General features: G+C 44.2%; 1 protein-coding gene across 4 annotated transcripts in view; it reads left to right on the forward strand.

The window, feature by feature from the left end:
• NT5DC3 (5'-nucleotidase domain containing 3) overlaps nucleotides 1–14037 on the forward strand; it is a 55981-nt gene that overhangs the window by 35889 nt on the left and 6055 nt on the right. For 3 of the 4 annotated variants that reach the window (XM_025882380.2, XM_073900384.1, XM_073900387.1), the window contains 7 exons: nucleotides 370–430; nucleotides 858–960; nucleotides 1111–1212; nucleotides 3278–3359; nucleotides 4428–4514; nucleotides 9311–9451; nucleotides 13816–13880. In XM_025882380.2, coding sequence (XP_025738165.1) covers nucleotides 370–430; nucleotides 858–960; nucleotides 1111–1212; nucleotides 3278–3359; nucleotides 4428–4514; nucleotides 9311–9451; nucleotides 13816–13880 — 641 coding nt within the window. The remainder of the gene's footprint in view (nucleotides 1–369; nucleotides 431–857; nucleotides 961–1110; nucleotides 1213–3277; nucleotides 3360–4427; nucleotides 4515–9310; nucleotides 9452–13815; nucleotides 13881–14037) is intronic. The other variant, XM_073900385.1, reaches the window with a different exon arrangement.

The raw sequence follows: 14037 nt of genomic DNA on the forward strand, positions 1-14037 counted from the left end.
AGAGAACCTGCTCTTGGGGTCTAGGGAGGGGTGCAAAGATGAAAAAAGCAATAATTCCCTTTGTCCAGATGCCCTGGAATCGTCTGTTCGTGATACTGTGTAGAAATTGCCATTTACCGTGTGGAATTTTATTCAGAATTATTCATACAAGTTATGTCCCCCCAGTCACCCTTCTGAAAACTTTCACTGTCGCCCTGGAAACCTAAGTGTTGGCCGCCTGTGTGAAATGGCCCAGCACTGGGATTTCATTTGGTGCTTGGATGGCCAGGCCTCTAAAGGCGGACATTGTTGCGAATGCCGTTTCACTTGTCCTGTCACGCAGGCTGTCGCACTGACCCCATCACTGATTGGAAACCTCTCTTTCGACAGGATTCAATTCGAGACGTGCACATCAAAGGAATCATGTACAGCGCGATCGAAGCAGATATTGGTACGTAGGCAGCATTATCGCGAGGGCCGCTTCAGCCTGTCCCTTTGCCTGGCCACGAGCCGGCCGTTATTTTCATTCTTGGTGCCGAGCCGGCGCCCAGTACCTCTTCCCAGTGCAGCGTGAGGACCTTGGTTCCTTGCACCTCAGACGTCTCCCTCCCCTTTGTCTCAGAGCTCCACCTAATCCTGACCCAAAAAGACGGGTACTGGCCACGGCAGGCAGGCATCTAGTATGTTCCCTTAGACCGAGGGGGTGGAGTCTTGGTTCCTGATGGACCAGGTACTGTTAGGCCAGCCTGAACCACGCTTCCTTAAGACTTGCCTTCTCCCAAGGGCCCCGGATGCACTGGACCCACAGGTTTAGAGAGCCCTTGCAGACTGACCGACTTCATGCTGAATCCGTGTGTGAATTTGTCTCTCGCTCTTAGAAAAGTACATCTGCTATGCTGAGCAGACCCGTGCAGTGCTGGCCAAACTGGCTGATCACGGCAAGAAGATGTTCCTCATCACCAACAGCCCCAGCAGTTTTGTGTAAGTGGCAGCAGGTGTCCCTGCTGGCTTCTGGCTCACATCTTGTCTGGTATTCCCATTTATGTTCACAGTTGAAAATTTGAAAGAAAATGTTGCAAAGGTAGTGAATCCATTTCTTGTTAGACTCACCCGGCTGACCTGTTGTTTCAGGAACAAAGGGATGAAGTATATTGTCGGAAAAGACTGGAGGGACCTGTTTGATGTGGTCATCGTTCAGGCCGAGAAGCCAAACTTCTTTAACGATAAGCGGAGGTGAGCGTCTGTCTTTCTGGGAGAACTAGATCGTTGTCCTTTGCTGCCGTGAACATTTAAGACGTGTGACTTGGTGAAGTCTAGTTGGAAAATCAGAAGCATCTGACATTGTAGCTTTTGATTTTGAGGACGGCTCACACCTGTTGAGGTGGTTCTCACTTCAGCTGGGGCTACTTCAGTCCTGGGGGTCAGGCTCTAAGAAAAAGATAAAAAAAAAAAAAAAAAGAAGAGAGAAAGATTGACAGCCATGAAAAAGCCACACTTAGTATTACATCATAAGTTAGACCTCTTGATGCAGATGCATTGTGAAGTGTAAAAGACGACAGGAACAGCGAGCCACCTGGCGGGTATTTTGGTACGTAGGGCTCTCACTGGGGCATTTAAGATTACAGCTGGATTTTGCAAAACTCTGCAACACAGGTTTTGTGTCAAATGGAGTAAATCTCTACCAAGACTTACATGGCGTCTTCCTGCCATGGGGAATAAAGGAGCGGGGAAGTTTTGGGTTAAGACGGTGACTGGGGTGTGCTCTTAGCATTAGTAGGTGGGGGTCAGGGGTCCTAAAATGTTTTTTTTTTTTTAACATTTAAAAATGTTTTATTTTATTTTTTAAAAGATTTTATTTATATTGAGAGAGAGAGAGAGCATGAGCAGGAGGGAGGGACAGAGGGGAGAGGAAGAAGCAACTCCTCTGCTGAGCAGGCAGCCCGATGAGGGGCTCGATCCCAGGACCCCAGGATCATGACCTGAGCTGAAGGCAGATGCTTAGCTGACTGAGCCACCCAGGCGCCCCCAAAATGTTTTGCAATGTGTGGAACAGGCCTCTTCACCAAGTGTCATCCCCTCCCCCGGCACCCATTTATTTTGTCTTTGTTCTGCATGCACGGAACACCTTCATTCCTCCTTGTGTTATTTATAATGATGAAGATCAGAGACAACCTAAAGGATCATCCATGGGAGGGGGTATTATACAGCCATTAAACATGATGTATTTGGGGGGCGCCTGGGTGGTTCCGATTTGATTTTGGCCGAGGTCATGATCTCAGGGTCACGGGATCAAGCCCTGCATCGGGATTCTCTCTCTTTCTCCCTCTTTTCCTCCCTGCATGCACACGCGCTCTCTCTCTCTCTCTCTCAAAAAAAAGAAAAAGATGTATTTGGGAAAAAAAGCAATGAGCATGTTTTATGACTGTTAAAAACACGTATGAAAGAATTTGTAATCACATGGGAGATTGCTCGCAACATTAGAGAAAAAAAGATACAAATCAGTATATGCAGTGATCCTCATTTGTGTTCATGAAAAAGAGAAAAATAACAGATGCTCTCTTTATAGACTGAAAGACACCTACTGAAATGTTAGGTGTTTATACCTGGGCACTGGGATTAGGGGTCACTTCCCTTTTTCTTCATTCTATTCTGCATTTTCCAGATTTTTTGCAGTCAGTTTAAATTTTTCTGATTAGAAAAACAATCCAAATAATGTTACCTTAAAAAAAGGCAAACAGACCCCCACATACTTTGGACTTTTATTCTTTTTTTTCTTTTAATTTTAAAGATCTAATTGGCTTTATTAATTTATTCATGAATTAGGCTGCATCCCATCTAGCAAGTAGAGGGGAGCTCCTGGAAGCCTTTATTCTTATTCCCATTCTCCATCATAAAGTGATTTGTCTCCTACTCAGATTTGTTTTGTGTCTAGAGTGGCTGGATTTCAAGCACCGAGTGGGACATGTGTACTAAGGCGGTTTTTCCATAAGCTGTTTTTGTGAAGCAGATTTTCTCTGTGATCGAATACATTTTGGGAAATCTGGGCTAAAGAAAGTTTCTCTCCCGGGAGGGCTTTTTAGAGTCCTCAGTGACTTTTTAAGAGGGACGTAAGTAGTGCCTAGTGTTTTCCAAATTTATTTGACTCTGGAGTTCTTTCTTCATTAAATACCTTTTGGATCCTGGGGTCCAGGTTTGTGCAGTCCCTTTTCATTCCCACTGAATAACCCTGTGGTGTTTCCTAAGCAGACAGCATGCACCGTTCCCATGGGTTATGGTGTTTTCCCCTTTTTGTTGTTAGACCTTTCCGCAAGGTGAACGAGAAAGGTGTCTTGCTCTGGGACAAGATCCACAAGTTGCAGAAAGGCCAGATTTATAAGCAGGTACCTCATGACTGATTTTTCCTTCTTGTTCCTTTGCTTTGTGGTCAGTTATAATGAAAACAGCCAACGTTTGTTGAGGCCTCCTGTGTGCCCAGCATAGTTCTGAGTGTTCTGCTTGAATTGGCTGTTTATAACATGGCAGCAAAATTTAAACTTAAGTCAGTATATTCTCAATGTGTTACGTCTAAATTAACTCAGAATTGAACAGTCTTTAAAAACAAAATTTAAAGCATTACTTTTATAGTATATATAATTTAAGATGTTAGTAGTAAACCTTGGATATTTCTCTTGAAGAAGCATTGAATCACATGATGTATTATCTTAAATTAGTGATTATTTCCTGATGAGCTGTGTTTTATATACAGTTTTGATATATTTTGGTATAAGTAAAGCTCTCAAATGTTTGAATAAGTGATTGAATCACTGACCCTTCTTGTGTTACTGAAGTTCGTTTTATCTCATCCTTTAAAATTATTATATTTCTGTAAGATTTATAAAACACATGAAATTATAGAACAGTACCACAGGGTTAAAAAAACTTGATACATTCCTGGTGGATTTATAACACACTGCTGATTTGGCAGTAAGTATGTTTTCTAGGCCTTGAAAGATTTGCTTTGATACAGCCATCCCACTACTAGGAAGTTAGACCAAGGAAATTATTAAGATGTAGCTAAAACTTTGCTACAATAATATTTACCATGAGTTACAAAATAGATAACAAGGTGAATGTCCAACATCAGGGAATTGGTAAAAGGAATCACAGTATTTCTCAGCTACTGAAATGGTAGATTAGTACTTACTGACAGGGTCATAGACTGTTCAGTGTAAAAAGATCATTACAGAGAGGTATATACAGTATGAATCATTTTTGGAAAGTGCATTTGACTTAGAAGAAAGGTCTGAGAGATTTCATGCAAAGGTGTTTTTGTGTTTTATGTTTTGATACTTAAATTCTATATTAAAGCAAAGTTCTTGTTAAGTTTTTAAAAATAGATATTTTGGGCCACAGGTTATATAGGCTTCTATTTCAGATGATATAATATCTATATTTTTCTATTATTGTAGGGCAATTTATATGAATTTTTGAAGCTTACTGGATGGAGAGGATCCAAAGTGTTGTATTTTGGTGACCACATATACAGTGACCTGGCGGTGAGGAGCCTCTTTTTCCATTTTTTTGTTGGGGGACAGATGTGTTAGTCTCACTTCCTAAGGAATTTCTCTTTAGTTTAAGACCATTTTTATGCTTTCATAAAAATGAGGACTAGGTCGCCTTTTTTTTTTTTTAATGTCTCATTCTTTACAGAACAGAATGGATGAGAGGTGTAACAAAGGTAATTTTTTTTGAAATGATAGAAATTAGTAATTTACTCAGGATTTATCAGAAAAATATTTCCATTTAAGTAATGGTAAGAAATAAATGCCAGTGTTCTTTTCTTTTCTTTTTTAAAGATTTTATTTATTTATTTGACAGAGAGAGAGAGACACAGCGAGAGAGGGAACACAGGCAGGGGGAGTGGGAGAGGGAGAAGCAGGCTTCCTGTGGAGCAGGGAGCCCGATGTGCGGGGCTCGATCCCAGGACCCCTGGGATCATGACCTGAGCTGAAGGCAGACGCTTAACTGACTGAGCCACCCAGGCACCCCAAGTTCTTTTCTTTTTTGTCATCTCATTAAACATCAGAGGCAGACGAAGATTTTGTAAACGTTACTCAGGGCTTCTTTTGCAAGTTCAAAAACTGGCATTTCCAGGAAACAGCTATTATAAGAAAGTGAGGCATTTCATGCCCTTTGGAATAACTAGAGCAGTGTTGCAGGACTTGAATTATGATTTAATCTGTAATTGGAACAAGACTGAGTCAGTCACGTTTACTGCCATGCTCGGCTCCTGGTGCAGTGAATTTCTGTTTGCTCAGTGAGCCCAGGCTAGAGGCACCATGCACAATTTGCAAAGCCTGAGTGACGCCCAGTGTCGGCAGAGTCACCAGCGTGGGGGCGTGGCTGGCAGTTGAACTCCATTATTGGTATTTCCGAGCATTTGGAGCCACTTTAGAGTGGTCTCATGTTTCTGTCCCTCTTGTGTCCACTGGCCATCCAAGCAATGAGCTGGAATGGGCTGTGCAGTAGGACCTCCTGGGATGCGTATTCATAGCACATGTGCTGGAGTCTGAAGTCTGTGGCCTCAGACTTCAGACAGTCTGGGGGTGGGGGAGGGGGAAGTGGGGGGTGATTCCAGTGTCTGTCCGGAGATACTCTTCCCAGGTGGTTGCAGCACATGCCCCGCATGGTCATGTCTGTCCAGCGGGCTGAGGGTCCAGTGGAAGGAATCATGGGCTCAGAACTGGAAGATAGGTTTTCACTTCAGCTCTACTGTTTTTAGCTGGGTGACCCGACACACATCCTCCAAGCCCCGACATCCTCATTTGTGAGAAGAGTGAAGTAAGATAATGTGTGTAAAAGTCTTAGTGAAGTGCTACTATCCGGAGGTTGGCACGACCAGAATGTTTGGCCATGGCGTCACAGACATTTGCCTCTTGCCAAGTGGAGTCTTGGGCCTTGATGAGATAACTATGTGCTACCCATGAGGTTTGTGGGTACAGGGCCCTGTGAAGGCACACACACGCATACAGGTCTTAGCATTGTGAGAGGTGCTCACAAAACAGTAGTTTCTTCGAGTGTGGTCCCTGTGACATCAGCATCACCTGGAAAACTTGTTAGAAATGCAGTTTCTCAGGCCTCACATCAGACCTGCCGAGTCAGAAACTCTGGTGGGGCTCAGCTGTCCATGTTTTAAACAGCTTTTCACATTAAAATTTGATATCAGGGTAATATTGCCTCAGAATAAGTTAGGAAGTGATTTCTCTTTTTCAGTTTCTGGAAGAGTTGGAGAAGGATTGGTGATAATTCCTCTTTAAATGTTTGGAAGGATTCACCAGTGAAACCGTCTGGGCTTTTTATTGTTGGAAGGGTCCTGGGCTTTTTATTGTTGGAAGGGTTTTGATTACTGATTCAATGTCCTTACTAGTTAGAGGTCTTTTCAGATTTCCTCTTTCTTCATGAGTCAGTCTTGGTGGGTTGTGTGTTTCTGGGAATGTCACCTAGGTTATTCAGGTTGTTCCTGTACGGGAATTGGTAGCTTTTATAATTTTTATTTCTGTAGAATTGGTAGTATTGCCACCACTTAAATTTCTGATTTTAGTAATTTGAGTCTTTTTTTTTTTGTCAAGCTAAAAGTTTGTCAATTTTGTTGTCAATCTTCCCTTGTTTTTTTTGATTTTTTTAATATTGTTTTTCTACTCTCTTTTAATCTCTGCTCTGATCTTTGTGATTTCCTTGGTCTTAATTAGCTTTCAGATTAGTTTGTCTCGTTCCTTATGGTGTAAAGTTCGATGGTTAATTTGGGACCTTTCTTTTATTTTTCATTGTAAGTGTGTATGGCTATAAATTTCCCTCTGAGTACTGCATTTGCTGCATCCCATAGGTTTTGTTATGTCGTGTGTGTGTTTGCATTTAAATTTGGCACAGGGTATTTTCTCATTTCTCTTGTGATTTCTTCTTTGACTTTGAGGGTGTTTTTTCATTGCCATATGTTTGTGAACTCTTCAGTTTTTCCTTCTGCTGTTGATTTCTAGCTTCGCTCCTTGTGATCAGTAAAGATAGTTTGTGTGATTTTAAAATTCATTTTGACGTATTTTGGGGCCTAATGTAAGGTCTGTCCTAGAGACTGTTTCATGTGCATGGAGAAAAATGTGCATTCTGCTTTTGTTGGGTGGCGTGTTCTACATATGTCTGTGAGGTCTGGTTGGTCTTCAGTGTTGTTCAAGTCATATTTCCTGATGCATCGTCTTCTGTCTGGTGGTTTTTCTGTTATAGAATGTGGACTGTTGAAGTCTCCTACTGTTACTGCAGAGCTGACTATTGTTTCCTTCAGTTCTGTTAATATTTGCTTCATATATTATGGAGCTCTGATGTTTGGTGCATATATGCTTGTAACTGTTATATATTCTTGGTGAATTGACCTTTTATCATTATATAATGTCATTCTTTTTGTCTTGTGACAGTTTTTGATTTAAGGTCTGTTTTGTCTGAAATTAGCATAGCACCCCTGCTCTCTTTTGATTACTGTTTGTATGGAATATCTTTTTTAGTCCTTTCAATCTATGTGTGTCCTTAAATCTACAGTGAATCTCTTGGAGGGATGCCTGGCTGGCTCAGTTGGTGAAGCATGTGACTCTTGATCTTGGGGTTGTAGGTTCGAGCCCCACATTGGGTGTAGAGATTTTAAATAAACAAACAAACAAATAAATTGAGTCTCTTGGAGTATATAGTTGGATCCCATGCCAAAGTTTGAAAACCACTGTTACAAAGTGCTAAGATCAATTCATTAACTAACATGTCAGAAATTATGTGGCAAAGCACCTTATCCTTCAAGGGAGTCACCTTGGGAATATAGCTACTTCTAATGTTGGTGCTGTTTCTCAAAAAACATTTGGGTGCCCCTTTCGGGATAGATTTGAGAGCCAGGTTGAGGCACAGGAGAGAATCAGTTTTATTATTAATAATTTATTATCATATATAGTCTTAAGAATGTTCCAGATGACTTTTTACTTATTTTTGGAAATAAAAGCCACCTTCCAAAGTTTGCCACCGTTGGGAGTATTTGAAAGGTTGTGCTGTAGGTTTTCATATATTATAGGAGAAGGAGAAATACTGAAAGGTTTAAAGAAATTCAGTGGGTGAGGATGGTAGGCATCCTTAGCACTTACGGAGCAGGGATTCTGGCTTTAGCTGAGTAGTCAGTGAACTTTTAAAATTGTAAACCTTATACCACTTTATTCCTTAAAACCTCAAAGCTTTCCTTTATTCTTCAGAGTAAAAGCCTGATTTCCTACTGTTTCCTCCAATGCCCTGCTTGATCTGTCCTTCTCCAGCCTACCTCTCTGAAGGCAGGACCTGCCTCTGCCCTCTCCTACTCTGCTGTAGGCTCCCTGCCTGGCTATTCCCTTATAACTCTACCTCCACGCCCCCTACCCCAGCATGTTCCTGCCCCAGGGCCTTTGCACTTACTGTTTTTCCAGCCTGAATTGTTCTCCCACATATTTCATACTTTCACTCTCCTTCCCTTCTGATCTCTGCTCAAACATCCCTTCATTCGCCTGGTTTTCCTAACCACTTTATATACGATGGTAACTTTTTCCTTTCTTATTCCGCTTGATATTTGACCATTGTATTTATCACCACCTGCCTTTGTATATTTACTTGCTTATTTTTTGCCTGTATTTTCCATGAGGGCAGGGTTTTGTCAGTTTTTGTTCATTGTTTTATCCTCATTGTCTAAAACAGGGCCTGGCAGAAGTATTGGATAAATATTTGCCAAATGAGAAAATGAATGACCATTTAGTATGGTGATTGTATATCTTACATTTCCCAGGATATATCTGTTGGCAGATATTCTGGCTTATTGTCAGATCATGAGGTTACTGTATTTGGAATGAAGAATGTGATCATGTATGTCTGTGTTGTAGGATCATTCCAAGTCTGAGATTCTATAATTCCCCATAAACCACAAGGCTCGGCACTTGGTAGGTGCTCCCTAGTGGTCTGTGGACGAATTGAATGAAGACCTCCAGTGGCTTTTTGGTGGAGCCTCTTTCTGCCCCTGACCTGTTGTTTTATAGACCATGGTTAATGATTTCAGACCCTGCATTTCTGCAGGGACTGTGATTCACCACAGTTATTTCCAGAACAGAAACTCTCTTTGGGTGTAATGGTCAAAGCCTGGGGCTAACTTGGTTTTAGTTAGATGTAATTCATTGAATTTCCTTGGTTAATAACTAACCACTACAATGAAGAAGTAGTTCAGCGAACACCTGTTGCATCTGGGAAAGGGAATGGAATGGTTTAAATTCTGTCGAGATGAATGTGGACTTTTGGTGATCTTTATGATCAGGATTTGACCCTGAAGCATGGCTGGCGGACTGGTGCGATTATCCCGGAGCTGAGATCCGAGCTCAGGATCATGAACACGGAGCAGTACATTCAAACCATGACCTGGCTTCAGACCCTGACCGGGTTATTGGAGCAGATGCAGGTTTGCGACTTTTTTCTCTCTCCTCCTTTTTTTCTTTAAGTCTGAAGTTAGTCTGCTAATCAAAGTTATTACATATATTTTCTTTTTAATTGCAGTTATAAAGCATGAGGTGTAAGGCATCCTGCAGAATAACTCCTGGGGTTATTTTGCCCCTGAGAGAGTTTCGCCAGTTTCCCTGAAGAGAACTTTGAAAGTGCCCGCAGATTCATTTAGAGGAAGAGCTTTGTGGGGCTGTGTAAGCGCAGGGGTCTGTGTAGATACCTCGGTTGGTGGAAATCCCGTGTCCCCACTGAAGCTCTGTTGGGAGACGTCCTGTGGGGTAGTGGGATTCAAGAACCTCTGCTGATGTGTGGGGCTAGTCCTGCCTCTGCCTTGGGCCTGCTGTGGGATTCTCCATTCTGGGCCTCAGTTTCCCCATCTGTAAAATGAAGGGTCCTGTGGAATGAATACCTCAGGCTAGGCGTCTGGCTTACTGGAGAGGGTCTCAAAGCAAAAGTCAGTATCTCTGCGTGCAGCCTCCACTTGATTTTGAACATAATACCTATAGCTTGCTGGCTCACTGGGGTTCAGTGGCAGTTTTTTCTTTGTGTAAGTTACGTAGCCAGTTTTGGACGGTTAGTGAGGAATGTTATTTTTGGTGATTTTCCAACCCGAGAAAGCTGCCCCTCTCTTGTCGCTGTGGCCCACTCCCAGTTCTCCTCAGACACCTTGCTTCCCGCTTGGTTCAGCTGACCTGGCCTGCGGCTTTCTGAGGATAAGGAGCACACTGCCCGCTCTCTTCGCTAACACACCTGTAGCTTCTGGCCCACAGCCCACCAGTCCGCTTTGGGAATGGGCAGGGGCCTGCCTCGCCTGGTCCAGCTGGCGGTCCTCGTGGAAGCTGCTGTCAGTGAGCTCAGGCAGAGCTGTGGGGAGTGACCTCGCACGTCCCCCAGGCCTCGCTTCCAGTGTGCTCTGCCCACGCTGGTTCTTGGCTGATCTGTGATGAGGATTTGTGGTTTCCCTTACTATGCTTGTCTGGGAGGTGCTTTTCTAAAAATACAAGGCATCAGTTCTGGGTTAATGTAGCTTCAAGTCTGTACATAGGTCAGACAATAATAGTAGTGACTTTTCGCATGCCAGACTTCGTGCCGAGTGCCTATTCTGCACACATGAGTCATGAATAGTCCCGGCTGTCCTCTGCAGGCAGGTACAATTTTGCCACTTCCGAATAAGGAGACTAGGTGTTTGAGAAGTCAGGCAACATATCTGAGGTCGTAAAATGCCAAAGCAAGAACTTGAACTTAAGGCTTGTGTGATGCCCAAGTCCACTCTATAGAGTCTTAACTTCCACACCGTCACCTTGGGCTCTAAGAAGTAAAATGAAACCCAACCCAGTGTCGTTTGGAGCCAAGTCTGATGAATTAAATATAAGTATATAATTTTTGCTTTGAGAAAGTAGCTGTAAAAAATAAAGATAGTTTTGTTAACTAGCCTCGAAGTGCAGTCCAGTATGGTGTGGTTGGTGGTGGTAGACAGTCTTCCCGGGTTATCATGTCACAACCACATTTAGCCCAGGGGTTGGCCAATTTCTGCCAAGGGTCAGGTCAGTCAACATGTCGTGCTGTGTGGGCCAAGCCATCTATCACTGCTACTCAGCTGTGCTTGCAGTCCAGAAGCAGCCCTGGACAATGTGGACAATGCGGAAACGACCGGGCATGGTTGTGTCCTGTGGCTTTATTGGTGGACCCTGAAATGTGAATTTCATACCATTTTTGTGTGTCATAAAATTGTTCTTCTTTTGATTCCCCACACCTCCCAACCATTTAGAAAGGAACTTATTCTTCAGCTCAGAAGCCGATAGGAAAAATGGGTGGTGGGCTGGACGTGGCCTTCCCTGGTAGAGGCTGGGGGGCTGGCTGGATTGCAGGCCCTGCTCACACTGGGCAGGAGGGCTGGTGCCGCAGATGGAGCGTGATCTACATTTTTGCTCTCTCCTGTGGAGCTGATTATGCTAATTAGTGATGGGGCCAAAGATGGCATCAGCTTCTGGGGTGGGCTTCTGGTGAGTCTTTTCTGATGTTAACTACCCACCCTGGAGTGCGTGGTTTCACTTAAAGATTAGGTATCACTAATGAGCACACCCTTCTTCTGAAGTAGTTTAAAGTAGATTTCAGATACCTCAGACTTGTTTAAAATTTTGGCCTTGGAGGAGGAGCAGAGCTGGAGAAAGAAGTGCGTCAAGGAAAAAATAGCTTTTTTTTAAAAAAAAAAATTTTATTTATTTGAGAGGGAGAGATGAGAAAGAGCATGAGAGGGGAGAGGGTCAGAGGTCAGAGGGTGAAGCAGATGCCTGGCTGAGTGGGGAGCTGGATGTGGGACTCGATCCTGGGACTCCGGGATCATGACCTGAGCTGAAGGCAGTCACTTGACCAACTGAGCCACTCAGGTGCCTCCCCCGCCCCCCTTTGTTTTTTTAAATGGGAGAGACTTGAGCATGTGCAAATGCGGATGGAGGGGTGCCGGGTGAGGAGGCTGAGCTTATGGCAGTGACGGTAAACAGTGGAGACAGGTTCCCAGGGGGGCAGAGTGGGGCCCATGATGTCTGCTCCATTTCCAGCAGAGATGGACTGGGAGACCCACTAGGATGCCCCTTCAGGTCTGCAGAGCCTGCCCTGGGGTGGGGGCCCACCTGCAGGGCAGGAGTGGAGAGGAGAATTTACATGCCATGTGGCAGCAAGTTTCAGAAAGAGAGCGCAGGTAGATTCACTTTGGTAATCCTCATGCCTGTCCCTGGAGAATTCTCCCGTGCTGCATTTACGGGCTGAGTAAGGAAGCAGGCGTCTCTGCCTCCTGCGTAGACAAGGACGGAGGTGCCCAGTTCGTGGGCTGAGAGGGGTGTGTGGGCAGAGGTGGGGGGTTCCCACTCACGGACTGACTCCTCACTTTCTGTAGTGTCACGTTGTTTTGTCACAGTCTGTTTACCTAGGCGTGCCCCCCATAGGGGCCTCTTGTCTTGTCCTCTCTTGTATCTTCAGTGTCAAGCACGATGCTGGGGATATGGTGGGTGTGCCGCACTCATGTGTATGTACGTGTTTGTGTGTGTGTGCGTGTGTACAGAAATTTGTTGTGGCTCCCTACACATTTTACCTTTTCTGATCTAGTCACGTATTTTGTAGAGCCTCAGTTCTGTAGTGAGTAACTTCTTGATTAAAATGTGAAAACTAATTAAAACCATGTTCACAGAACCTCTGTCAGCACCCCCAGAAGCGCTGGCACAGTCTTCCGGTGCTCCCAGTAACACCCAGCCAGTGGTTGTCCAATGGCAACTGCTTCCCACTGGTGCAGGCAGTGGTGCTGGGCCGGACGTGCAGGTTACAAGCTCAGTCCGCGCGGCTTTCGTGTGAGTGGTAGAGGTTCTAGCAGGTGACTGCCAGTCAAGCCGTTGAGCTGGGCAGAGGCAGTAAACAGAGGGCCTTGGCTCCCAACATGGGGAGCTGATGGTTTGCTTGTTTGGTATCTTCCTCAGGGCTCTAAGGCTCCCCTGTGAGCATGAATTGCAGGGAGCCCCACCTGCCCCCGCACTCCCATGCCCGTCTGGCCCTGGCGGGGGCGTTTCCATTCAGCCACAAGAGACTGGTGAGATTTCAGTTGTTAGGTTGTGGGCAGTTGTTCTTTTTCTTCTTGCCTTTTGCTCACATTTCAGCCCAACTGGAAAATTCTCTGCTTTTCCATCTGGTTGAGGTGCTCTACCTTCTTGTCTTTCCCAAAATAGTTATTTATTTTCTCTTGAACACTTTAGAAAGGATAATATAACATCAAGGGAAAACATTAAAACCATTTATAATCCTACTTCCCTTGCACAAATTAAAGAAAAATTTCCACGCTCATTGCCAAATATATGCACGTATTTTGACATGCTTGCAATTAGAGATGTACCGTTAAACCTGCTCGCTCCACTTACCTGCCATTTTTATGATTATACTTAACCTGTGATCTGTGTAATAGGGGGTGTGTGGTAAGTGTGTGTTTATATACGTGGTACACGTGATAATGGACACACTGCACACACATATTTTATGTGGATATATATGCATTGTGTTTATACATAGTCTTTACTAATACTGTCAATGCTCCAATTTGATAGGGGCCTTGTTTAATAGGTTCATAATGTTCCATAATGTTTTGCGCATTCAAAAACTTTTGGTGAAGAAGTCAGGACTGCAGCCGGGAATCTGAAAATGTGTTACTTCATGCAAGCGCCTATGTCTTCGACCTCAAGGAATGAAATTCTTCCGAGGAGAGCTGCCTGTTAAAAAATTCTTATAACCTCATGAGCTTCTTTGCAGCTCAAGCAGCCTCAGTGATTAGCTTGTGTCCTGCAGGTTCACAGAGATGCCGAGTCACAGCTGGTTCTGCAGGAGTGGAAAAAGGAAAGAAAGGAGATGAGGTAAGGGGCCCGTTTTGAGTGCGGCGAGCCCGCCACCCTGTTGCACCTCTCCCAGCCCACGCGCCGTCCCCAGCACTGGCCCGAGGCAGCCCTCCTGTGTTAAGCTGCCAGGTGTGAACGGGACCATAGCTGTCGTAGCTACAACTAGGCATGGCTG

This window comes from Callorhinus ursinus, unplaced genomic scaffold, assembly GCF_003265705.2.
Source record: "Callorhinus ursinus isolate GAN/ISIS: 27379988/994484 unplaced genomic scaffold, GSC_fseal_2.0 scaffold14, whole genome shotgun sequence".
Classification (NCBI taxonomy): domain Eukaryota; kingdom Metazoa; phylum Chordata; class Mammalia; order Carnivora; family Otariidae; genus Callorhinus; species Callorhinus ursinus.